At 45.3% G+C, this 25,922-nt stretch overlaps 1 protein-coding gene across 10 annotated transcripts in view; it reads right to left on the minus strand.

The window, feature by feature from the left end:
* LOC111842607 (adhesion G protein-coupled receptor L3-like) overlaps positions 1 to 25,922 on the minus strand; it is a 179,562-nt gene that overhangs the window by 68,820 nt on the left and 84,820 nt on the right. For 9 of the 10 annotated variants that reach the window (XM_072697605.1, XM_023809355.2, XM_023809359.2 and 6 more), the window contains 3 exons: positions 23,778 to 23,887; positions 11,089 to 11,103; positions 7,881 to 8,681 (listed from right to left, as the gene is read on the minus strand). In XM_072697605.1, coding sequence (XP_072553706.1) covers positions 7,881 to 8,681; positions 11,089 to 11,103; positions 23,778 to 23,887 — 926 coding nt within the window. The remainder of the gene's footprint in view (positions 1 to 7,880; positions 8,682 to 11,088; positions 11,104 to 23,777; positions 23,888 to 25,922) is intronic. The other variant, XM_023809365.2, reaches the window with a different exon arrangement.

Genomic DNA, 25,922 nt, shown 5'->3' on the forward strand with positions numbered 1-25,922 from the left:
TTTCCATCCATTCATTCAATCCATCCAAGCATAATCCAACCACTCATCCACTGCAGTGTCAGGAAGAGCCTGTAGCCAATCCCAGGGCATGATGCGGGAGACACTCTGGATTGGATGGCCTCATGGGACACACACACACAAAGGAAACCAGAACACCCCAGGAAACACTGAGTAGGACAGGCAATCCCCATAAACACAGAGCAGGGCAAGGATTCAAACGCTCAACCCGGCATGTCAGAGCACAGTGTTGCCACCCTGCTTTTAATGTAAAGTTATGTTATAAGAAAACAGCACCATTGATAGCCCAAACTCATGCCAATTCAATGCCAAAATAGGATCGCAACCTGTCATGCTGAAAGGCTACATCAAAGTATGAATGAACTAGCTGTCTAGAGGTCATCTAGTCAGTAGGATGCCACTGATCTGCTGGACGAGACCTTCGCCAGCAGCACCTGGGGGGAAGAACACTGCTGACTTAGATGGATACCGGATGGAATTCAAGGGGCAAAGACTCACACACCATACTTATAACCCACTGTTCTCCAGAAAGAAGGAAGGAACCTTTCTACAAGAAGAAGGAAAAGAGGCACCATTAAAATGGTCAAGCTATTAATTGTGCAGCTGATTGCAAAACGTTTCGGGAAAAAGGTGCAGATTGAGAGTCTTGAGTATTCTGATATTTTACATTAAACTGTTCGGTTACTTTACATGTCTCCTCCACCTACCCCAAACCCGGAGACACCACAGGAGCCCATCAAAAGAGCCGGGCATCTCGAATTAAGAACCTGACATCTGCATTTAATCACATGAGCATGCATTCAATTTTAAAAATAAGCACAAACACATGGTGTCCTTTATGTGCGTTAAAGGAACATCACAACACCTGCGCAGTACTTTGTGGTACTGTGTCAGGTGAGGCACTATATAAGGCTGAACTGAACTGAACTGAACCGACAGAATGGGGCTCTTAACAGAAATGTCATTTGGAAAAGTGCACACGACAGTCACAACGCCTGACAAGCACTTCCTACCCACTTATCTGTTTTTTCCCCCCCATATATTTTGTGAAAGTGGTGGGTCTTGGATGGCTGTTAGCGATGCCACCGTGACGAACATAATAAATTATGAAGCTGTTCTATTATGATAGCGGTTTAGTACACGCCTTCACTCAAACAACGGAGACAGGCCAAGCGGCGTTCACCTATACAAAGGTCTCAGGTATCTGCATTTACTGCTAAAATGCTTACAGAACTGAATCAATTTATACGTGAAACCTTAGCCCCCGTACAGAGTAGCACGAGCCAAACGATTAATGGCAGGAAGCTGTAAAACGTGACCCACGGATGAGAGGAGAGTAACTCCAGCCAGCTAGATACCCTCTCTGCCATGTTCACTGCTCCCCCCCCCACATCTGGGGCTGGGGGGGGGGGGGGGGGGGCACAGGAACAGGGTGCATTTAAGGGAACTGTTCCTCAAAGCGTTTTACAAATCTAAAAGAAGCTTGAAATTCTCATATAATGCAAACATACTGTGCATTGTGGTCTCAGGCTCTTAACCCAGTCCTCTCTTCCCCTCTCAGCCAGGCCAAATTTTCGTTATGGCCCAACTCAAGTCAGGTAATCAAGGGCTTTATAATCAGCTGGAAATCAAAATCAGCCGTGTAGGTGGTGAGACAGAACAAAAACGTGGAGAGGTGGTAGGGGGGCTGCGGACTGGGGATGCGAACCGCTGTCACTTGGAGCGTGAAAACACAGTGATATGAAGCAGGCAGAAATAGAGTCTCATTTTGGGCAGTTTACCACAGAGAGACGCACGTTGGGGGTGTATAAGCCGGCCACACGGAGCACACGCGGCTCAGAGCAGCTGGCACTGCCGGGAACAGCTGGCTGGGACTCACGCCCCTGGCGTTTCCTTTCGATGAACACGAAGCTGTCCGATGAAGCAGAGCAGCACTCATGCTGATGGAGCCACACCGCTGCACATGGTCCCACCAGGATTTGGGGGGGTCGCAGCCAGCCCTGCCCCACACCTCCCTCGCCCCAGATGTCAAAGGGTGGCCCACGAACAGATGGAAACATGGAGCGAGATTAAGCCGAGTCCGAAAATACTGGTGGCTCCTCCACGGCATTCAGGGTGTCAGCTGCCAGGTGTATGTGCGACATGTTGTTCAAACACAATGCGGCACAACTGACCTTTCACTGCCCTGTGCCTGAACTGCTCTCACTGTTATTTACAAGCGCACAATAAAGGGAGACTCAAAGATCATATAACCGCATAACTACACCACTAACCAGTACTGAATAAACAGCAAACACATAAATACATCCATATTTCAGCTGTTTATCCAATATGGAGTATGAGAGATCCAGGAGTCCATTACAGGGCATATACTATAGGCAATGTGGAAGCACCAATTCTCCTACCTGCAGGGGGCAAGAGAGTATCTAATGTGCAGGTGCCACACATAGTAGGGGCAGGATTCGCACCCACAGCCGGGAGAGTGCAACCTCCCTGGGCCACTGAGATGGTCATTGTCAGTCACACTTAGCCATTATGGAGTGCAATTCTATCATTTTAATCATCTTAAGACCAACTGAACAGCACAGCTGACTGTGTGTTTATTGTGTTTCTCACGGGTGGTGGTGGTGGTGGTGGGGGTGGGGGGGGGGCGGACTGTTGAAAAATAAAAATACAGTGAAACTAAATCTACCATGGAATGGGGAGCGATTGATACGTGAAGAAAGAAAAAGTGAAAGACATGGGTGAAACATCAGGCGCGCCGTAAAAGTGTCAGAGCAGATGTGTGTAAATGTCGCACTGGCACTGAACAGGGCGGCCAAATCACTGTCAGCACTGGCAGAGCCTGGCAGAAAGGGTCGACAAATACGGACACCGTGTCCCTCATCCCGCCCGGCCTGTCCGTGACACTGGGCCGATCGCTTATCTCTACCTGCGTCTCACGGTCTGTCCGTGCCGTGCTGTGAGCCGGCCAGCCAGGAAACACCTGCACAATTGACCCCCCAGGATTGACCAGTGACAGATCAAAGGATGCATCATTCTGCCGCTCAGTGATGGAGGTGGACAGGCTGCTTTAAGGCCCTTGTCGTTCCTGCTCCTCCATCACGCCAAGCACGAAAAAAACCCCAACGTTAGAATAAAATAATAAAAAAAAAAAACAATTTTGAAAGCTAATCAATACGAGCTGGTCTGTAATAAGTGAAACTTATTATGTTTAAAGTTAATATCATCCATCTATCTTCCATAACTGCCTCTGGAGTAGAGCGCTGTGGAGAGCCAGGAGGGCAGCAGCCAGGGAATGACCTGCATGGGATGACAGCCATCAGAGAGCAAACAGAGGCACTACGAATCATACACTGCAGGCCATTTAAAGGGCACAAATTCATCCGGACTGCATGTCAGCTACACATAATCTCGTCTAAAAAATTCACTATTGAAATAGAACGTTTTTCCTCACAGCACTGGTGTCAAACAGGTCCCCACATCCCAAAGGGCCTCCTGCCTTGTGACGGGACCAGTGAAGTGTGGCGGATACGGTTTATTCCGCGGCATTACATGTGATTATTTAAGCTCCCCGGCGCACACTGAAAACCGGATGGGCCGGCCAGACGAGCGATGATGGAGCGCCGAGTGCAGACTCTCTGCCCGTCACCCTGGATTGGCTGATTACGGCGACATCCTGCCGGAGACTGGAGGCAGGTGTTTGGAGCGTCGGGCAAGTCGTTTCATTATGGTCTGCGCAAAATTAGCTCCCAGGACCAATTTCTCCACGATGCAAAAATATAATTAGTGAGTCTGAAGACCGACTTCAAGAGGCAGGAAGAATTACTGTTAAAAACAGGCTGTAAGAATAAGGAAGCAGGCTCTTCACAAGCAGAGTAAAGCGCATGTAAACCCAACCAAGCTGCTGTCTCTCACGGAGCCCCTAGAAAACCCTGCTGGGGGCCGTGAGAGTGTTAGACACAAACAACGAAACAAACAATACAGCTAACCGTCGACTACTACCTTACAGTGCTGTTTAATGTTGTATATACAGATTCCTGCAGAATTCAACCATAGTACTTGCTTTTACAATCAAAGTAATTCAAGATTGTGTGGACATGTGGAAATATTCCCATCCACCAATTCATCCATCCAATAATGATCCAAACACTCATCCATTACAGTGTCATGGAGAGCACAAAGTCAATTCCAGGCCACAACATGTGTATGTGTGTGTGTGTGTGTGTGTGTGTGCGTGTGTGTGTGTGTGTGTGTGTGTGTGTGTGTGTGTGTGTGTGTGTGGGGGGGGGGGGGGGGGCTTCTGTTGAAAAAAACTCCCACAAATGTTGGTTGTTGGTTCCAATCCCATGGCCGATAGAGTCATCGTATCACTGTTGGACCATCAACTGTGAATACTGCCCCAGAAGAACCAGATAAAAGGTCGACCCTATGCTATAACCCCAAATATTCCCCACAATGTAATAAAAACCTGTTATTTTGATGTTGTGGGGACCATTTTTCAGGTCCCCACAAAGATCTGTGAATGTAATCAAAAAACTAAAAATGCCAAAAGTCTCTTATTTAGTGTGAGAGAGAAATGTTCCCACAATGGGATAAAAACCAGTTATTTTGACATTGTAGGGACCATTTTTTCGAAGAAACTCAATCAAATTAAAATCTGTGACTACAATCAAAAAAGAAACATTTTCTTTGGTTACTTATGGTTAAGGTTAGGGCTGGGTAGGGGTTAAGTTCGTCATGTTGGGATTAGAGTTTTCCCCTTAGAAATGAATGGAGAGTCCCCACAAAGATATAATTACAAACCTGTGTGTGTGTGTCACAGAAGAGTCAGAGGGGATATAATATAGGGGGAAAAAAATCTCATGTACCTGTACTTGTACCAGTATAAATGACAAATGAATAGCATTTTATCTAATCCATCTGTCTTTATTGCCATGCCTGCAACCAATGAGCTCTCGGCTGATGAACACAATGCCACCATGGACGGCTCTGACACCATTCGGCTGCCTCTGTAACGTTCCTGTGAAATGACTTGCAGAGAGGGTAATGCTGCCTTTCAGAAAGATAAGAAGAGGCAGATTTTCCAATAAACACCAATAAACATAAATAAACATAGTCATCGACTCACTCTGGCTGCTGTATGTGTGAAGCGTGCCGAAAGTGTTCATAACAGAGTTGGGCTCAAACAGGTTGTTAATATGCGACTGGTCCGACAGCTTCGGAAATCGTTCTCACAGTACAACAGCGTACCTGCGTCTCCATCCATGCGGCTGCACAAACACTTATTAACCTTCCATTCCTGCGACTTGCAATGTACAGAAAAAGATCGATTGATGAATTGCAGATATACCTCAATGCACATGCACGCAAAGGAAGTGGAAGTGCATTATTGAGACTCGAGATGCTGAAGATCATCAAGAAATATTCATGGCAATCACTGGTCATTCTGCTTTGGCCTAGGGCATTCCCTGTGCTGCCTGGGAGGGGCTCAGGGATTTAACAACGTTTTACATGACACATCACGTGACACATTGCCTGGCCACCTAAGGGTTGAATATAGAATGTCAATGGAACATGCCTCCTCAGCAACGGCGCAATTTAATAATTTATATGCATAGGTCTATTTATTGGGGAGGGGGAGTGAATGAATCCAGATGAAATAATGGGGGGTACACCCCCCCAATTTTAATGCCCCTGCTTGTCGGTGTCTGATAGCTGGGTGTGTGTTGAGGAACCTTCGTGTTGAGCTGTGAAGCCATAGCCACTACGGGGCTCCGCTCCAAACTGAGCCCCCAGCTGTGGAGAGCACCCAGCCCCTCCGCTCCATTGCCCCCTTCTGCACGCTCTGGTGCCATGCCCGCTCATGCATGGTGCGCCTGGAGGGGCGCAGGTGGCAGTGCCTCTGTTGGGGCTACCAGTGCACCTTCAGAAGGTGCTGTCAGCTAATTATGCTACATCCACGGGAGACGCTACGCTCATACACCACACTGAGATGATCTGCATCTTTACGCTACATGCACATGCTATCCAGTATTCTGCTATGCATTGAGGTGTTATCCTTGTGTTAGATGATATCTTTTCAGTATAAAGATATGAATTTTGACGTTTCACACAGATTTGATACCTATCTTCATGTATTTTTAAGATGCTATGCTTGCATCCTGCTAACCAGCATGATACTACCACCCCTGTTTGTTACACAGACATGTATCTTTACTATCAGTAGCCACGGCATCCTTATATCCTGTGATATTCACTGGACTTCCACATGGGCATGCTACATGGAGATGCTACACTTCCAAACAGATACACTATCAAGCTAAATGTATGCTATATTCCAAAGGCTGTTCAGTTTTGACAGCGCAATCCGATCCGAGAGATGGAGCAGATGCAACCATTCCACGAGCTCATTTCCACAGGAGAAGCTCAGCCTCTAGCATTCGCTCCATTTATTAATTTCTATTTCCCCATCGTCAGCAGCTCTGTCTTCAGGGGTCAGTCCATTGAATAGCGATGTATCTTTGCCAGAAACCCCCAGAGAAAAGCTAGTACATTATTTCAGAGGTGATCGGTAAAAACAAAGTTTGCAGAGCATCTCGAAAGATAATTTCTTGTAGTGCAAGTCCCAGATGCATGTAGAAGCGCTGTTTAATATGCCGTCATTTAATAAAGTGTGAAGCAAAGAGTGTCTCTCCTTAAAAGGTGTGTGAAGCAATTACACTTAAGGAAGCAGCCCTGCTCATTCGTGAGCTCAAACCACTGACAGCTTTACGCGCGGATCTTTCAATTTACTGCATCAGGAGCCGCTTACGCCTCCTTCTCAAAGGGATAACAGTATGGGATCCCCTGGGATCGGACCCCATAACCAGACAGGCACTTTAGCCAATATATTACCTACAGATTTATACAGCCATGAGATAAAAATGAAAACATTCTTGAAAAATATAAAATAAAATAACAGCTAGATAGCTGAAGCAGGATACTAATTAGTGTGACAACATTTTTAGTTTTTTCCCATTTTCTTTCTCATGTAATTAATCACAAGCGTTGACGCACAGGTCTTTGCCTCCATGCCTTCAAAAATGACCAGGAAGAGCATGAAGGCATATGTTTGTACAAGACGAGAGACATAAACACGTTTCATCACACCGATACTGCAGATGTTATTGCTCTGATTGCGGCCTCTATCGTCGGCCATGATGATCTGGCTCCTACCTCTGCAAAGCAGCATAATTAAATGGCTGAAGTAGGAGAGGTGAACAGGAGCTGTGTGCCTAATTATCACCATCCCCTGCACTTCACACAGAACCAAGCTTCTGCGTTAACACTAAACAAGAATTCACACTTCGTTGATTCCGTGCCCTAATTATCTATTAAGACACTCACTATTCAGAGTGGCAGTACCACACAAGGCCTGGGCTCATGTTCTGAATTATACCTAACTGGTTTATATGCCCAGATCATGGCCAAGAAATATCTCCCAATTTATTTTTCTACTTTCGCTTCAATTCAACAGTCTTTGAGATAAGGCTGACTTACTAGTCCAAGTTTTTTGCCTTTCTGGCTTGAAATGAGTCTGGTTTCAAGGTACGTAGTTCAAGTCCAGAAAGTAAAGATCCAGACCTAGATTTTGTTTCAACCAATCAGCTGAGTATAAAGAGTCACGGTCACAGAGTACTCAACTTGGTTGGCTGAAATAAAATCATGGTCTGGATTTTTACTCTCCGGACCTGAACTGTCCACCTCAGATGATTTGACCCATGACTACTTTTCTTCTTAAGCAGCATCAAAGAGGAAGCTTATTAGAAATACATACACAGCACAGTCTTACACACTCAAGGTGCATTAAAAAGACTTACCTGGTCTTTGATCCAGTACCCCAAAATCCAGGGAATATTTCACCACATGATAGTTGTTCCATACATAAAGCAGGTTGTCTCTGGGATTGTAATCAACGGCGGCAATGTACTGGTAAGAGTTGGGAAAAGGTATGTCGAGGTAACTATCTTTGCTGAGCTCGGTGTTGTAGATGTAGTCGATCTTGTTCCCTGTGGCTTCATTGTCGTCATCCTCATAGACGGACTTGATCACATAGAGGATGCCGCAGATCATAAAGGCGTTGGAGGCAGAGCGCTTGTCATAGGCCGTGTCCCATGTCCCCTCGACCCGCAGCGTGTATGGGTTCAGCTGGCTGACCACTATCTTTCCATTGTTCTGCTCCGTGGCGTAAATGACCCACAGGCCGTTCTCATCCACAGCCAAGTCAATGTCAGACTTGCCGCCCCAGCGGTAGGGTGAGGTATCGTGGTAGTTGGCGCTGGCGATAATGGCCTCGCCGCTCTTGATGCGTGTGCGCAGGTCGAACTTGACGATGTTGCGCGTGCGCTCTTTGTTGAAAAACAGCGCTCCGTCATAAACCACAAACCCTGTCCCATCCACGCGGTGGGGAAGCTTGTACGTGGTGGTGGGCCGGCCCGCGATAAAGTCCTCCTTGGACGAGTACTCCGTCAGTGTGTCCGTCCGGTAAGGTGTCCATGGCATGTAGTAGATCTTATCCGAAGCTTGGAGGGGATCCTTACACCAGGCGCCTGACTGGTGGTCCGACTCGAAGAGGTGTTCACTTTGGTACACTCCCCTCAGCAAGCCTGGACACAGGAAAACTGGGAAGGCAGGGTGGAAGAATGAGACAACTTCCCTTTAGAACCAAAAATCCCTAAACAATAAGGGGAAAATCAGGCCTATATTCAGCCCAAGTGAAGCGCTATTGCTCAGTGTTCACCCACCTTGACCCAAAAGGTGACGGAATTTCCCCTAATCTTCTCAGTTGACGTGTTGCTTACTATTTCTTGTCAGATATTATCTATATATAAACATTATTTCATGCTTGCTTTATCTGCCGTTTGTTAATGTGTTACTTCAAACAGTCATAGATCAAGCAATGACATTGGGTTAAGGCTGATTTATAAGGCTTTCCTGTCCTAAGGCTGGTTTCAAGGACAGCAATTTTCAGTACACCTGGGATACTTTTCAGGAAAATATGCCTGCCCAGTGCCGTTTTGGGTGGATTTCCTTCGTAGTTGCTGAATTTTGTGATAATTAGAGTTTACCTGTAAAACAGTAATAGTTACCACGAAAGAGTGTGCGCATCGTTTCTTTCAAACAGAGAAGTCGGGACATCTCAGCTATGGGGAGCACACAAAGAAATCCAAGCTGATGCAAGCGGGAAGTGTAAGTGATGGTTATGTGCTTGTGAACGGATAGAGCAATGGGTGAGTTACAGTTACAGGAAATGATGTCGTCGTTATCAAGAAGGGACCCGGGGCTTCGACGGATAACCCTGCCATTCTGTGTGACACCACTCAGGATTTACGAGCGCCGTAACGAATTTAATGAAAATAAACAAACACTCATCAGGTCCACTTTCTGCTGGCTGATAGCGCCTCTCGGAATATGCCATGCATTTTGGAGGTCACAATGGTCTGTAATCAAGTCAAGAAAAGACTAATGATTTTGATTCACTGTCAATATGTGGCAGGTGGACGCAGCTGTGGCCCAGATCACAGGGAAGATTAAACATAAATACAGCCTCCTGTGATGTAACAGTACAGCTGGCTTTCATCCACACTGAATATTATCACCAAAGTGAATTCTGATTTGTGTTAATACATGGAAAAATACATACATAATAATTAATATGTTTATATAGTATTTATACTCCTATAGTTATATTTCCTTTTAAATTGATTTTTGAATTTAATTGTTGTTTATATGACAAGAAAATACACTCCTGCTCTGCTTGTAACTTACATTCGGTGCCCTTATCTAATGAACATGATGATTGCCCCCTGCTGGCGGAGGCAGTAGGGACTATTTGGGGTTGGAAAAGCCTTCTGTCACTAACAGAGGGATTCAGGACAAGGTGATGGCCCCAGACAGAAGCACAACCTACACCCAGCACACAAAGAAAATGCGAAATGCAGGAGCCCCCCCCTGCTCTGTCTGAACTTCAGTCTCGGTAGCACGTATGGAAATGCCACGATAGCCCCGATGACTTGAAGGCGACTGGCAATGTCGCTGGCGCACCGTGGAGACAGCTGGTGCAGTCAGCGGCCCGGGGAGGGCATGTTAGGGCCCCGTAATCTGTCGGGAGCGGGCGTGTCGTCCACCAGCACATAAATAACACCTCAAGATATGTGCTGTTGATGAAACACTGCCATACGCTACCATTTGGAAGTCTTTAAAAGCCCCCTCTAGATGAAGGATAGGCGTTCGGTGACAGGTGCTTCAAACAGACACTTAAGCAATGGAAGGAGACAAAGGTGAAGGAGAAGGCAATGGGGGGGGGGGGGGTTTATTAGAGGAACCACAGAAATGAGGTTTTGCTGAGGAATAATAAACGGGAACAGCTTAGCTGGCGAGGTTTACACTCCTGCCCAAATGAATGGTTTTGCTGCTGAGCGCATTGCTAAACAAGTGCAGCGCAAATAAATACCAGTCTGACTGGCTGGTAGGAAAAAGTGCCTGTCTGGGGGGGAGCAAGCATGGGAGGGGGTGCATGGTTTGGGTCCACTTGTCGCTGACTACACGGAGGTTCTTAAGAATTTAGCCACAATTCACAGTGCTGACAGCTTACTGGGTGGGCTGCTGATTATCACAAGCTCTGGTCTTCTGGTTTGCTAAGGGACTACGTGCAAAACCTTGCCAGAAAACGGACAGCAGGCGTCGCAGCCGTTTAGGGTGCATTTGGAGTGATCTAGAAAGAACACACAGTTGAAAGGTTCAAATATATATATAGTGAAGCAAAGAGTCCCAATCCAAGATAAGGGCCTGTGGTTTCCTGGTAGATAGTAGCTCTCCTTAACCACTGCGCCACCTGCTGCTTGCTGCTTCCACAGCCTCTTCAGAGTGAACTTGAGATTCTCAGCACTGACCGGGTACAAGCTTGCACTCAGCAGCAAAATGGAAGGGGGCATCGAGAACAAACGGCGTGACAGGGAACGCCCCCATGTGTCATCGACTTAACCAACATAAGAGAAGGAATATTCAGTGTGAAAGGTATTTCATTACCTTTTTGTTCCACTTCTATTTTAGGCATTGGGGAGAAAGAGAGAAAAAGAACAGATTAATGCAGTAATTGGCAGATTATCATACCAGGGCCACAAAGTGGGTAACACATTCCACTGACGTCTTACACCAATGATAAAATGACATCCACGTACAGTAGTTCAGTGTGACTCTGTAATCTCTGGAGAAAAGCTTGATAAAAACAATAGGTTACGGAGTGTTTGTCACATCCTGTAGAGGGAACAATGTAATTTAAGCTGATATCCTCTCCAGACGGAATTCAGTCATTGGAGTTGACAGCGATTCAAAGGACGTTTGAGAAGATAAACAAAAACATAGTCAGAGCGGGAATGGATGCCCTCATTGAGCTGCCCGTGTGCATTGTCGCCATTTCCGCTTCAAATTAACTCAGAATATTGTAAAAGAGGTTGGCTCCCTTTGAATAGATGGGGTGACTACTGGAAAAAAATGGTAGATTTCAAAGGCAATTTACATCTGTCAAGTGAAACAAAAGAACAAGAGAATTCCATCACCAGCAATCAATCCTTATGGCTTCTAAACATGAGGAAAAGAAAAAAAACCAGCTGTACTCTGCATTGCTAACGCAAAGTGAAAGCGTGCTATTAAAACGTACATTAAAAGGTAGTAATAAGAAACCACTATCTGTGTAACAAACATCCATCCATACATGCATGCATAGAGCACAAGACAGAGGTACACCCTGGCACGGGCGGATCTAAGGCCCGGCCATGGCCCCCCAAGTAAATTAGTGGCCACCCCATTTGCCCCCCCCCCCACCAAGAAATGAAAAAAGATATTTAAAGCATTTAAATCTGTAAACGAGAGCTGGCCAACATGTCGATCAGTCGATCCCGGTGTGCCTCCAGCTAAATCACGAGATGATTAATGGATAATAGTCTATTCCATCATTGGTGGTCTTCTGGTCGAAATATACCGAGGGGGTCCCGGGGACCACCCCCTCATGGAAGGCAGTCCAGTGGTTAAGAAGATACTTACGCACAACTTGTACGTATGAACAGACTGCCATAAAGCCTATTATATTACAAATTCAATATTACTTGTATATTACAAGTACAGACGGACACAATACTTTGTGATGCTCATGAAAACATTGTGCGGCTTCAGCGGTTCATCAACTCAAGGTACAGTACAGTACTATATGTAATAACTTTTATTACTATTGTAGAATTATTATTATTCACTGTAGTATTATTTTTCCAACTTACCTACAAATTCTACTTAAAGTCAGATTTAAGGAACGGATCTTGTTAGTAACCTCCCCCCCTCAGCCCCATAAATATAACTGGCCCCTGATGGCTACCCCGATCAAAATTTTCTGCAGCCGGCACTGCACCCTGGATTTGATGCTAGTCCATACCAGGATACAGCATCTATGGAATTTAGAGATGCCAATTCGCCGAAACGCAGAAGAAAATTAGAGGAGAACTCTGTGAATCATGGAAAGAACATTCAAATACAGAAAACCCACAAGCTTTTGGACGTAGGATCAAGACTGCTGCCCATTGAACCAGCCCACGAGACTAAACAATGAGATGATCCATCCATCCAGCCAGCCATTCTTCCATCTTCAACCATTTATTTAAATTAATGACTGTGTAACACAGAGCATGCTACGCTAACATGTGGTTATGATGCCTTGGCCCTTGGCCTTACGACTTTTCCAAACTATGCTGGAGAGGCAGTAATACTACATGCGCAATCAGTTGTGGAGTGGAACACTGACATAGCTGCAGGCATGTCCATACACGGGGGTGTCAGAATGGCAGCAAACCATCACAGGGCTCACACACATAAGTACACACTCTCAAAGGGTCGACTGTAGCCAGTCAGTCATCTGGACAGCCTGGGGGTGGAGTTCCCAGAGGTAACGGCCATATATGTGCGGGAACTTGCGGAGTCCACACAAAAGGCACAAACAGAGCCGGATTTAAGCAAACATCCCCTCGGGGTGGGAGGCCTGTATGAACCGATCCGACCTGGCACCGTGGCATTCTATGCAAATACTCTACACTCTTCCAGCACTTTCTAATCCTGAGCCGTCAAAATGCTGCATATAGCCCAGATTTCCATAAAGGGCTTCAGAAAAATGGGAATGAAGGAGAAATGGTGAGCACTATGGCCTGCCAGGGATGAGCAAACGCACACACACACACACACACACACATGCATACATACATACACAAAAATACCCATGCACATGTGTATTCATATCTTTGTGGGGACTGTCCATTATTTCTATGGGAAAAACCCTATTCCCAACACATACACGCACACACAAACACACAGGTTTGTAATTACATCTTCGTGGGGACTCTCCATTCATTTCTATGGGGAAAACTCTAATCCCAACATAACGACCTTAACCCCTATCCAGCCCTAACCTTAACCATAAGTAACCAAACAAAATACAAGAGTTTTTGCATTTAGTTTTTTCATAGCAGTCACCGATTTTTATAAAATAGAGTTTTCCCTTATGGGGACCAGGAAACCGGTCCCCATAAGGGAAAAAAACGGATATTTATCACGTTATGGGGACATTTATTATTATTAGGATAGGTAAACCCGCTCGCTCGCACATACGCACACACACACACAAATGATGCTCCTGGAGTGACCCATGCGTGTAACGGGATGGAGAGCGTCATCAGAAGGTCCCATTTCCACACAGCCCCAACCCTTCGCTACTTTGTGAAGTCATTCTTTGTATCTACCTGTAGTCTCAAGTGTCTGTCTGGAGCTAATTAAAATGTTTTCTGTACGATCAGATCTCGGGCCCCTGGGGACCAGGAACGGAGACCCCTTGGCATTTGTTTTTCTGCCCGTCTCTGCCAATGAAATCCCTCTGACTGTACATCGCTCGCACACGAATACCCCCCCCCCCCCAGAACTAGCACCACCCCCTGCCCTGCGTGCGGATCTAGTGACAGACGCCTGTCCCTCCACCAGCCCTGTCTTCCTAATCCTTTTTTAATAAGAGGGGATTCATCAGAAATTCTAGGGGCTTAAACTAAATTTAAAATAAACACAACATGCACTGGCCCATAAAAGACGTACGTCTTGCCAGTTACACCTTTCCAGCTCAGGGAAGCCGGCTGAGAAGGCCTGCAGGTGCCTGTCTGAATGCTGATTGGACTGCATCTCTCTGACACCGCAATACTGTCAGATAAAAGGTCTCTTCAGAACACAAGCGCTCATTCTGTAACGTAGAACCGATCAAAATGTTTTCATTACATTATCACTCCTTTTACAACAACAGAGACCTTGGAAAAAATATTGTAATCCTATTGAGGCTTGACATTATTTATAACACCCAATATTTCTTCCTGTTTAACGAAGAATGATGGCTGAATTTACTGTCTATAAGGCAAATGTGGTCTCATAACATTATCAGTATGCAATAATCTATGGTGGTATATTTATTTCTGTGGATTAAGACATCTGACCAGCCATTATACTAAAGTTCTTCTGCTTTCTGAGTATCAAGCTCAGCTAAATATTTGAAGAGGCAAAACCAAATGAACAATGCATCTGCTGGGGATCACTCCATGCACTTAGATGTCATCTTCTATTCTTTTGGTGAACATTTATCTCCTGGTCTGCCGTTACATTGCCAAGCCCAAACTGAAATAAGACACGATGCTATGGCGACAGCTCTGGTCTGACCAACGTAAAGACTGTAACAAATTGGTTCATGGAGATGCATGTTTAACAGAGGGCACCGTTTTGCGAATAACCCTTTTAGTGTGAGCCTGCGTATGAAAACGGGCATCACAGTCAATCAGTCGTACACCATAAAGGACCGTGAGTCACAGAAAGCTGGAACAATTTTCATATGTACGGCTTGGGAAAGTTTGCTTTACTGGCTCTTGTTCAACGATTAGCCGTTCCTGTGGCGACGTGCCCTTCCCGACGTTATCGCCTGTCCAGACGAAACCGGGGGCTTGACGGCCAAGGTCACTTTCCGACTGCTCCCACGGCCTGAAATCATCTGTCCCGCATCGCCAACGTCTGTCATTAGCCACTTGATAGGAAGTCTAAAATTAGCACGTCTCCGAGAGGGGCAGGGGGAGACAAATCACCTTAAATGAGAGGAATACGATCTCACTATAACTCCAACAATGCTCTCTTGGCAGTCATCTATGTCCACTATAAAGGTTGCACTTTCTTGGCTATCCATCCTTTCCATGCTGGACAAGGGATACATGGTGAAATTACACAAATACTAAAAGAACGAATAAAAGAAAGGTGAGAGGAGATATGCAATGTCAAATGTTATTAATTCCATGATAACATAACATAATGAGGAAGGCTTAGCACTTCAGAGGGTAGCACAGAGCTTTGGACCTCCAAGGTTGTGGGTTCTATTCCCAAATCTGTTTCTGTGCAATATGCATATTCTCTCTAAGTTACGTGGGTTTCCTTGCACAGCCCAAAGACATGCAGTGAGATAATTTTGTAGTTCTTAATTATCCAGTGTGTGGGTGCCCAGTGATATTCAAATTCAACTCAAATTCAACTTACCTGATACATTTATCCAAAGTCATTTACAGTGGAGAGAAGGGCTACAACTTCTGTGTGCTCCCTGGCATTCAAACCTACAACCTTTGCATTGTTACTGCAGTGCACTACTTGTTGTGCTAATGAGGCACCTGTGATAGAGTACTGGGAGAGGCTCCAGGTGACCCTCTACTGGCTGAGTGGCTGGATTATGGATGAATGTTTGGAGCTTTAATGATACATGATAAATTTTTATAACATTACAACATAATCACACCTGAGCTTTGGTATATGAAGTCCCCCTGATCAGGTAGGTTTTCTCCCTGTATACCAGTTTCCTCCCACATTCTGGAAGATTGCAGTTAGGTGAATTAGTGTCTCCAAATTGCCTATAATATGTGACCAAGTGTGGACTGGCATCCCATCCAGGATGTACCCCAGCCTTGATCCCTATGCTGTCTTCTACCCTATATGCTGTCTAGACCAGTGTTTCTCACCCCAATCTTCAGTGACCCCCAGACAGTCTGTGGGAGGGAGCAAAAATGTGGACTGTCTGACAGGGAGCTGGGAGGGAGCAAAAACGTGGACCGGCTGGGGGTCCCTGAGGGAAACACTGATCTAGACCGCCCTATAGCCTGTTATGGATTAGCAGCTACAGAAAACGCGAAGGTGGAAGGGGACACCCAACAGAACAAGCAGACAGGATTTCTTGCATTTCGCCAAACAAAAAAAGAGAACTCTCCAGCACCATCTCAGGGCGGACGGTGAGGACAGGGACCCTGAGCTGCACCCGTGCGGATCTGAGCCTTAATAATTTACGCGGCCCACTTCATCACCGTGACTGTGAGGTAATCGAAATGATATCATTACAAGCCACATCGCCTAATAGAGATTCATGGCGGACTGGCACTCATTTTTATCTGGGTCTGTTACGAAATTGTGAAGAGACTTCCGCTCTTTAATTAATCACTGGAGGATGGGGGAGGAGCTGGGGCTAGAACATGTACCCGGGGCTATGGGTCACTGCCACAACACCTGACACATTGCCCCTGCCGGTAGCCCGAGGCGGTGGGACCCAGAGAGTGTGCAAGCCAAGGAAAACACCAAAGACTATCATTTAAGCAAACAAAACGCATTTTGAGCTGAAAACACGATTGAAATGGGAGGGTGAAGAACTTCATTAGGTCCCTTTAATTGCATTCTGATTTCTCAGATCCCAGAAAAACGCCCAGGTGAATAAACTGAGGTGGATGGGCCTGGCAGGCGAGTGGGCCCTGTGGGATGGGCTTATTAGTGGCTGGACTGCAAGGGGACCCCCACTCCCCAATTAACACAGGGCAGTCCTATCGTGCGCCCCGAGATGTCAGACTGCCAATTAAGCCCACAGTCCCAGCACTCAGTGGCCAAAATACTTGTGCCTTCCAGTGAGAGTTCGCACAACGAGGCCTGATTGATTACACTCACACGCATGGCCATTAGGAAGAGCGGGGAAAAAAAATCCGTTCTCTCAGGCCACGGTTCACCTCCAACATGGTAATTTATACCACACTGGTAATCACGCACTTCCTCCGCAATTACAGGCCCACTCTGCTGCAGAAATATTTTTTCTGGCAGCGATTTTCGCTGCCTGGTGACGCGTCCATGGCGACGGCCCTAACAACGTTACACATCATATCCTGCGGTAGGCCTGGCAAACCCACGACGGGCTATGCAGCCGACATTCAGCGATTCGCCCCAATAAAAGTCCATCGTTTGTGAGCGGCGCTTTGTGGACCGTTTTAGCATCTCAGCACGATTGGTTCTGCTGCACGAGCGTCTGTAGGAATGCACGTTGGAAGCAGTCCGTGACATGACACCAATACACTGCACACAAAGGCAATATAACATAAATCGAAAACGAAATACAGAGGCAAAATGGATAATAATGATACATCGTGGTTGCATTTACTCAGTAAGAATTAACTGCCTGTATTACTGGCCATGCATTAATTACTCAACAGCAAACTGAAGTCCAATGTAGATCTCACTACACTTGAGCACTTATGAAAGTGCAACTGCTGCAGGCTACATGCTGGGGAACTTATACTCCCCTGTACTTGTCGGCTTATCTATTGGGTGGATGGGTTACACAATCTGTAGCCACCTGAGCCTCCTGGGCTCCACTGGATGAATGACATTCTGATTAGATGCTGGTATTATAACCTTTAGATATATAACAGGCACTCGAATGTGATTCTCCTGGCTTGGCATTGAAAGCACATTAGGTTGTTATACTACAGTATCACAGTCTAGCATTTTGCCTACTCAAATCGTGGACGGACACAGAGGACGTACAGAATTCTGAGGGTTCTGATCCGTTTTCTGTGAACCTGGTCATTTTTGAGCAACATTTTTGCTCTCACCCATCCGTCTCTGACTGTAGCTTCCCAGGTCAATAACACTCCACGGGACATCAGTCAAACACAGCACCGTGGCGGATGGACGCGGTTTCCAGCTGTCTGCAGCTCTAGGAAGCCTGCCTGGGGCCCGTGGCTTGATGGTAGCTAGACGACCCTGAAAGCTCTCCTCTGGAGCACGGCTAAAAGCACTCCTGCTCTAACTCCGATATCCTCCATTGACATTAGCTGGCCCTTCTTCTTTCCAGATCAGGGCCTTTCTCTCTCAAACTGCACTGATTTCTACAATGTGAAGACCCAAATTATCTTACTGTAAGGAGAAGGCTATTCTATGTCTGTACTGAAGTCTTAGTTTTTCTATTACTGTTTTGAATATTAAGTTGTTAAGAATGAAGTACCTTATATGTGTACTTAGGGAGGCAGGGTGTCTACTGCCGTTCGACACCTATTACTCTATGTTGAGAGCTTAGCAATATGATGAATCACGGTAACTATGCACGGCGGCCGCTAGTTGTGGGGCTAGTTGACACGTTCTCCCCTAACGGTAGACATCAAGGTACACTGTGCCGCCTATTACTGCGATATTGTGAGAATGCATGGCAAAAATGACGTACATTAGTCCGGGAAATAGATTTATAATTTGTTCTCCTCGCTCTGCTGATGAGGAATGATAATGCAGGTAGCAGGTGCAGACTGACCTGCCAAAACAATCAACAATATTTGATTATGCTCATGAATTATTCAAATTGGGCACCTTATCCATTCCGGAATGATCTATATTCTCACATCATTCTGGAGACAATGAGTTTTTTTTTTTCCCGCAGCACGCTAGGCCGTTAGCCACGCTTTCTTGTGTCATAGAAACAGAGCAAGGGTGGAGAGCTGCTGATGAGGAAGAATCAGGGGGTAGTTAATGGGGGATAACTGGTATCTTCTCATCTGACTGAACATGTCCCTGTTACCCTCCATCTTCTCCCAGACGCGTCCAAAAGAGTCCATCGTCTCGTCTGTGCTCCCCCCCCCACAATCTCTGGTTTTCCATAAGCAAAAAAGAAAAGTCACACAATCTCCTGTAACAAGCATCAGCAGCAGAATGCGTGGTTGTACAGAAGAGAATAGTGATTTTCCACTTGGCACTATCATATGATGCCGTCTTTCCTACAAGTCAGTTCACCACATTTCTGCCCTGTCAGCCGCAAGGGAAGTGATTGTGAGGGTCAAAATGATTAGGAGCGAGTTCAGTTGTGAAGTGGTAGCAGCATAAGCTCACAGAAAGGGAGCTGATTACCCAACATCAATACCGAATGGCAGCAAATGTTCCAACATCTAACAGAAAGCCTTCCCAGAAGAGTACAGCCTATTATAGCAACAATGGGCCGACATCCTCCATATTAATATCGTTGGTTTTGGAAGGAGATGTTGAACAAGCTGATTCCACATATTATTGGCCATATTTGATGGGCTGATTGAGAGGCAGTTAGGGACAATTCCCACAGTACAGACTGCACCTGGGCAGGAAATAAACGGCAGGATGTACGCCAAATTCACTGAGGCGAATGATACGATATATCGTATCTGACTTAATTACATAATTCAAGGTCAACATGTTTTCCATGGTAACAGCATGCGAAGACAACGGAGACAACAAAAAATCTAATTAGTGGAATGCAGGGTTTTTTAGGGCCGTTTCCAGATAAGGTCATGATGAAAAATTCATGAGGTCCCTAGCGGAGGTCAGCGGCCTCTCTCAAGGCTTGTTTTCACGGCCTGAGTTGCTGGTAGAACTCGACACCGTTAGGTGAGACCTCAATTAACAGATGAGACTGTGTGCCATGGACCACCATGCTGACCGGGCTGAGACAACGGCCTATTGTAGCTCCTTCTAGCCTGGACAAAAGTCAAGGTCAGGGGTTGAGGGAGAGGAGGGTGGGAAGCCACTGATAAGATGTTATGGTAATGGGCTCAGCAGGCTCTGACAGCATCCGTTATAAAGTGACCACACAGCTCAAAACAACAACAGCCTCATACCCACAAAGACACGAACAAGCACATGTGCACCACAGAGTCTCTGCTCTCAAATTTCGCTAAATTACTGCTGTTTACCAAAATACATCTAGCATGTTTTAGCATGTTCCTATGAGCAAAACAAAATGTGATGAATCTGAATTAATATACATAACCCTATAGAACAGTATCTCCACATTTCAGGTACGATCCCTGCCCAAAACATCAGGACTCATTAGGACAATGCAGATTACTGGGATGAGCACCTCTCTGCCTAAACAAAGCTGAAAGACAAGGGGGTGTGCTGCAAGTTCATCGGGGCGGCACTGTCCACAAGCAACCGACATGCAACAGTAGAATCCCATCCAGTGAAGGGAAGGACAGGGTCAAATTTTTTTGTGGAGGACTGGTTCCTGACAGAATCCTAGTGAAACCAAGGTCTGTGAGACAGAGAGAGTAGGAGGGATTTGGCTAAAGATCGACAGCTGGAGAGATTCTCTCAGTGAATAGCTGCAAATCTTATTACCTACTCAAGTCACTCAGCCAGTCCATGGAGGTCTGATTCACCTCCCCCCAGCCCTGCAGGACTGCACGTGGCGATCCTCTTTCGCCTCCACTATCTGATTATTTCCTGGTCACTAAGAAGACAACCTGTTAATTCTCTACCTCCAATTACAGGAGCCCACACAGGAATGACACGGCATGCCATTTTTAAAAACACAAGCTTTTCTTTAGGCTCATCAGAAAAATAAATGTGTAGCTGCTGTGACTACAGAGCAATTAGGACTAATTTAACACTTCTTAAAATGTACAAATTGCTCCAATCCCGAAAACTCCAACTTGGAGTATCAAGAAGGTGTCTTTCTGAATGGTATGAAGGTCTGGGAAGTCAACAGCAGAATGTTTTTTTTTTTTTGGAGTGAGTGTGCTTGCTTTTCAAAATGGAAAAAAATGGGGGGGAGGGGACCTATGAATCTCAGAAAATGTGGCTGTTCCTTTGCTCTTGGTGGTATTTCTTTCTGAAGCCCATATGTGCGATAAACATCCATCCATTTCCCGCTTCTCCTATGCAGAATTGTGAAGGTCTGGAACCTATCCCAGAAGTTACAGGCGAAAGGCAGGGAATTACACAGGACGGGGCACCGACCCATCACGGGCAGAGACAATTAATAAGAAAAATACTGTTGACTTCCTTGATTGGCCTTTGGACCCGGTCACAGCTCCCGTCTTCATCTGACCTGCCCTGATCACTTTTCGCAATGAGGCTGAAGTACCACTTGGAAACTAACAAAATGAGTTTCTTATCCAATACCTGCCATTTGTCTTATTGCCAGTTGCACACAGGCTCAATATCAGTATAACGCTTTAAAGATATCTGATTCTCTTTCCCTGAGGCACAAATGGGGTTTCAGACTTGCATTATTTAATCTTCTGGTCTACACGCCAGACATGCTGTCCATCTGGTAGAAATGCTGCGTGATAATTGAATGTTTCTCAGGCAATTGTGCTCCAAGGCTCTTGTCTTGGATATATAAAATGCGATACATAACAAAGTCAATGGAGATATTCACCACGTGAAGCCCCGGATTGGGCATTAGTGACTACTCCTACACATCAAGAATGTAATCAGAGCATAATTTCTGAAAGAAAGCTGCCGGTTTTGTGTTTCGCTCCTGCTTTAGACTGTTAGACTCCAAAAATAACAGGCACCGTGCTCACCCTATGGATGTGTCCGCGTTCCACCACATTCTAAATATCTCCCGTTAGGCTGATTTGTGGACTCTGTAATGACTATTGTGATGTCCTCATGTTATTGTTATTGTTAACAAACCAAAATGCTCAATTTGCTGCACTGGGGTGATGCTACTTTGGGTATCACTATAAACCAGCCACAATTTTCAGCTGGCATACGCCATAGACAAAGGCTAATCTTTCATACAGAAAGCTATGTTTATGTAGATATGATACACAATGAGATCAAACACTGACACGACTTGCATGCTGCCATATACAAAGTGACACTAGTAATAACCCAAAATACTTGTAGCTGCTTTATAATTAACACTAAATTTATCAATGAACATGACATGGGAATATGCAACAACTGGCAGGGGGGCGGGGACATGCAGCAATGTATTTGCCTATATATTTATTTATATTAACACTGCAGAACATAAATAGTTCCTTCCTGGATCTTTATCATTTGCACATTTGCCTGCTCCCTTTTGCTGACCACAAAGCTGTTGGTAAATTGTCAATGGAAACATTCATACTTGCGTCTGAAGTGACATGAGCCCCCGTGATGCGAAATCGGCATGGCTCACAGCTGTGCTGGAGTGAATCTCTCCCTGGGTTAGGGGGCAGTCAATTCCAGTAAACGAGGTTAAGTCAGCGTACGACGTCTGGTTCCGTAAGACGGCCAGGGCTCCCTCAGCTGGTAAATCTCACTCTCCGCGGCGAAGCTGGCTAAAAAACTGTGCCAAACGTTAAATGCTAATAATTGTGCGCTTCCTGTGTCAGCCATTTTTTCCCAGCCTACTTGTTCCTCTGTTTTATGTCTGAGATTCTCTTCTCACCTCAGTATTTCCAGACATTTTTTTTTGTTCTGGAAACCACTGGCTTCATTGCGAGTGTCTCAGGACACTTTCCAGACGTGATATTTCCTGTAATAACCTTAGGCCTTCAAACGCCAAAGTAAGCTGGTCACTTTTCGGGAGAGTGCTCCCAGGGCCGATGATGCCATGAATTCTTGCCTTGAATGTTATTTTGCTGCAAGTAACAGTTTTATTAATTACATTGTGATTGTTTTCTTATTATATACACAGGCACTTTCAGAGGCAATGTCTGCTGAAAATACCACCACAGCGATGCAGAATGACCTTTTAAAATGTCCTGACAGAATATACAAATACTAGGGTATTACAAAAAATGTACACTTTTCATATATATTTTTTTCCTTGCCACTTGAAGCCCAATTATTTCCTTTTCGAGACGTATGATAATTACCTCAGCCAGAATATCCTGTTTTACAACATAGTGTTGAATAATTAAAGAGCAGGATACTGACAATTTAAAACATTTAGCCAGGAGTCTTTTATAGCATGAAAACTTTGTGGAGCACCAAGAAACACAAGGCGACAAATACTGACCCAGTAAGATTGGTTTAAAACAAATGCCACACATGAAGTCTCTCCGGCCTTTGAGTCTATAACTTATAGGATTGTTTAATAAAATTCCAAAATTTAATAAAATACTTTTTCAGTTTATGGAGCATTTGTGCACCTACACAGAACCAAGTGGTTTTTCATGCCATGAAACTGTCATGACAGGACAATAATAATAATAATAATAATAATAATAATAATAATAATAATAATAGTCCTGGGGCCTGTATGAATAAAGCTGGATTTTTGGGTCGGCAAGATTACTTGTCTGATTTACAGTAGTTTGGGCTACATGTAAGTGGAAAAAGATAAAGTCCATTTAAACTTCGGTACCTTAAATCTAGTTTAGTTATCTAGCTAACCAACAAATCTCACTTTGCGATAAAGGGGGCTGGTTGGGTATTTCATGTTTTTACAAGATGATTTTACAAGTTAACTGCAGTCCTCACATTATGACAGAAAATGGTCACCTCTGGTATAGTTTGAACCTGTTAAAATCATTCACACTGAAACAAGTCGCACTTGCCCCCCCCATGACATTTATTTTTACTGGGAGAAGTGTGAATCAGAGCGGCGGCGTGATACGTACTGTATGGAACACACTCGTACTGAACCTCCAGGTACTTGTATGTTCCGGGACATGGGTCGGGAAACACATCCGGTCCTGCCACCACTGCACACTGCGTCCGATTGTTGCACCTGTAGAAAAAAATTACAGGAACCAGGAAGGTCATTAAATGAAAATATACTGCACTGCTCAACACTCGCAGCTTTTTATTAGTATTAGTATTTTATTAGTCCGGAGTAAAATATCAGTCCGGATTGAATGACTTTGAAATAAAAGAAATGACCGCGATTGGGATCTGTATCTGTAATCTGTATATTTGCGGGTTCAGCATCACCATTACCAGAGTTAATAGTATAAAGAGTCACAGTCACAGAGAATTCAACTGGTTGGTTGAAACAAGATCTTGGTATGGATTTGTACTCTCTGGACCTGAAATCTCCACCTCTGGCCATTACGCTCATCAAACTGCCTCAGAGAGACTCCATCCTCGGCCATCACCTGAGGTGGGCACAGACTGGCAAGAAGCCCTGACCGATATCATGAAGACACAGTCAGTCAACTGCAGAAATCGAGTTGAATGAGGCAGCACTTCAACCCGGCTGCAACGTGCTCCTCCCCCCTGCCGTCAACCGCTAAATTTGGCTCTCGTTAATTGTATCGCCTTCCCTTAACTCTCCAGACAGAATCAGGCTGGTCCTTCTGAAAGGGCACGGGCTACTAATGCACTGTCGCATGTGCAGAATAAACAATCTGATTTCAAAATCAAACAAATAAGAGGCAAACGAAAGAACAGAACAGACCAGGTGCTCTAACTGCAAGTATTTATTCATAAAAAGTTCCAATTTCTAAGTGGCTTTAGCTAAAAAAGTCATCAGACACACATGAGTCTCCAGCAAAGCGCTTGGGGACAGGAGCCACCATAAATAAGATTCATTCCCATTACCGTGGCGACGCCCCTGCGGACACGAATGCAACTGGAGTGGAGTCTCCCCTTGTTGGTGACTACAAACCTGACTGACCACACTGTAATCTGGGTAAATGTTACCCATGCATCATTACAGCTAAAAAAAAAATGCATGTGGACAGCCCGGGGCGGGGGTCCGCTGCTGCTTCGGTTAAGGGGCGCGCATACCACTTGGGGGCGCTCTCACAGATAATGAGCGGAGTCTCCTTGCGAGGAAGACGCCGCCCTGGAAGATAAAAGCTCACCCCGACGCCCCTGACAGCTCTGCATCCAGCTCTGCATCCAGCTCTGCATGCCAAATTAAAAAGGGATTTACTCCCCAGCCTCATTGCACTAGTTTGATCGTGTGCCACGTATGGTGCAGACTGCACACCTCTTTGGTTAAGACGAACCTCTTTTACTACATCCACCCATCCTGCCACTTTGAGTAACTGCTCATGCAGGTGGAACATGGCATTGGGGGACAGCTCCAGCTCCTAGGGGTAAAATCAGAACATTCCCTGAGTGGCTTGTCATTGTATGCATTTGTCACAAATGTGTATGATCTGCGCTATGGAATATAGTAAACGCATTTCTCTAGCTAACACACTGTGGGTACAATTTTTCCATGGCAAAATAAATAGCAGGTTGTGGAAATCGCACAATTTGCTTAAGCATAGCCAGATGAGTTGGATTTTTCTGGTAAGAGGAAAGGGTTGGGGGTAGCACACTTCCAAGGTAAAGGGTTTCAAATCCCACCTCTGCTCGGTGTGTGGAGTTTGCATGTCCCCCCTGTGTCATGCAGATTTCCTCCTGCAGTCTAAAAACATGCAGTTAGTCAAAGTCGTTTCCCATAGTGCATGACTGCGTCTATGTGCCCTGCAATGGACTGCTGTCCCATTCAAGTTGTGCCCCAGTCTTTTACCCTGTCTTGCCAACCCCCCTCCCCACCCAACGCCAGTGACTTTGACCAAGATACAAAGTTAGAAAATGGATGGGATATTCTGCAGAATCCATAACGCAACGTAGACCTGATATATTCTTTTAAAACCCTGAAACCTACATTAAAACATTAACAAAATATAATTAGAATAACCATGTATCAAGTAGAACATGACAGTTCTAAAATTCATTATAAAAAACATAAAATATTTCAGGGCTTATCAGACATGCAAGTCCAACCACATGTCTGTGTTCCACCAATCAGAAAGCACTGGCAGCTT

This window comes from Paramormyrops kingsleyae, chromosome 12 (genome assembly GCF_048594095.1).
Source record: "Paramormyrops kingsleyae isolate MSU_618 chromosome 12, PKINGS_0.4, whole genome shotgun sequence".
Taxonomy (NCBI): Eukaryota; Metazoa; Chordata; class Actinopteri; order Osteoglossiformes; family Mormyridae; genus Paramormyrops; species Paramormyrops kingsleyae.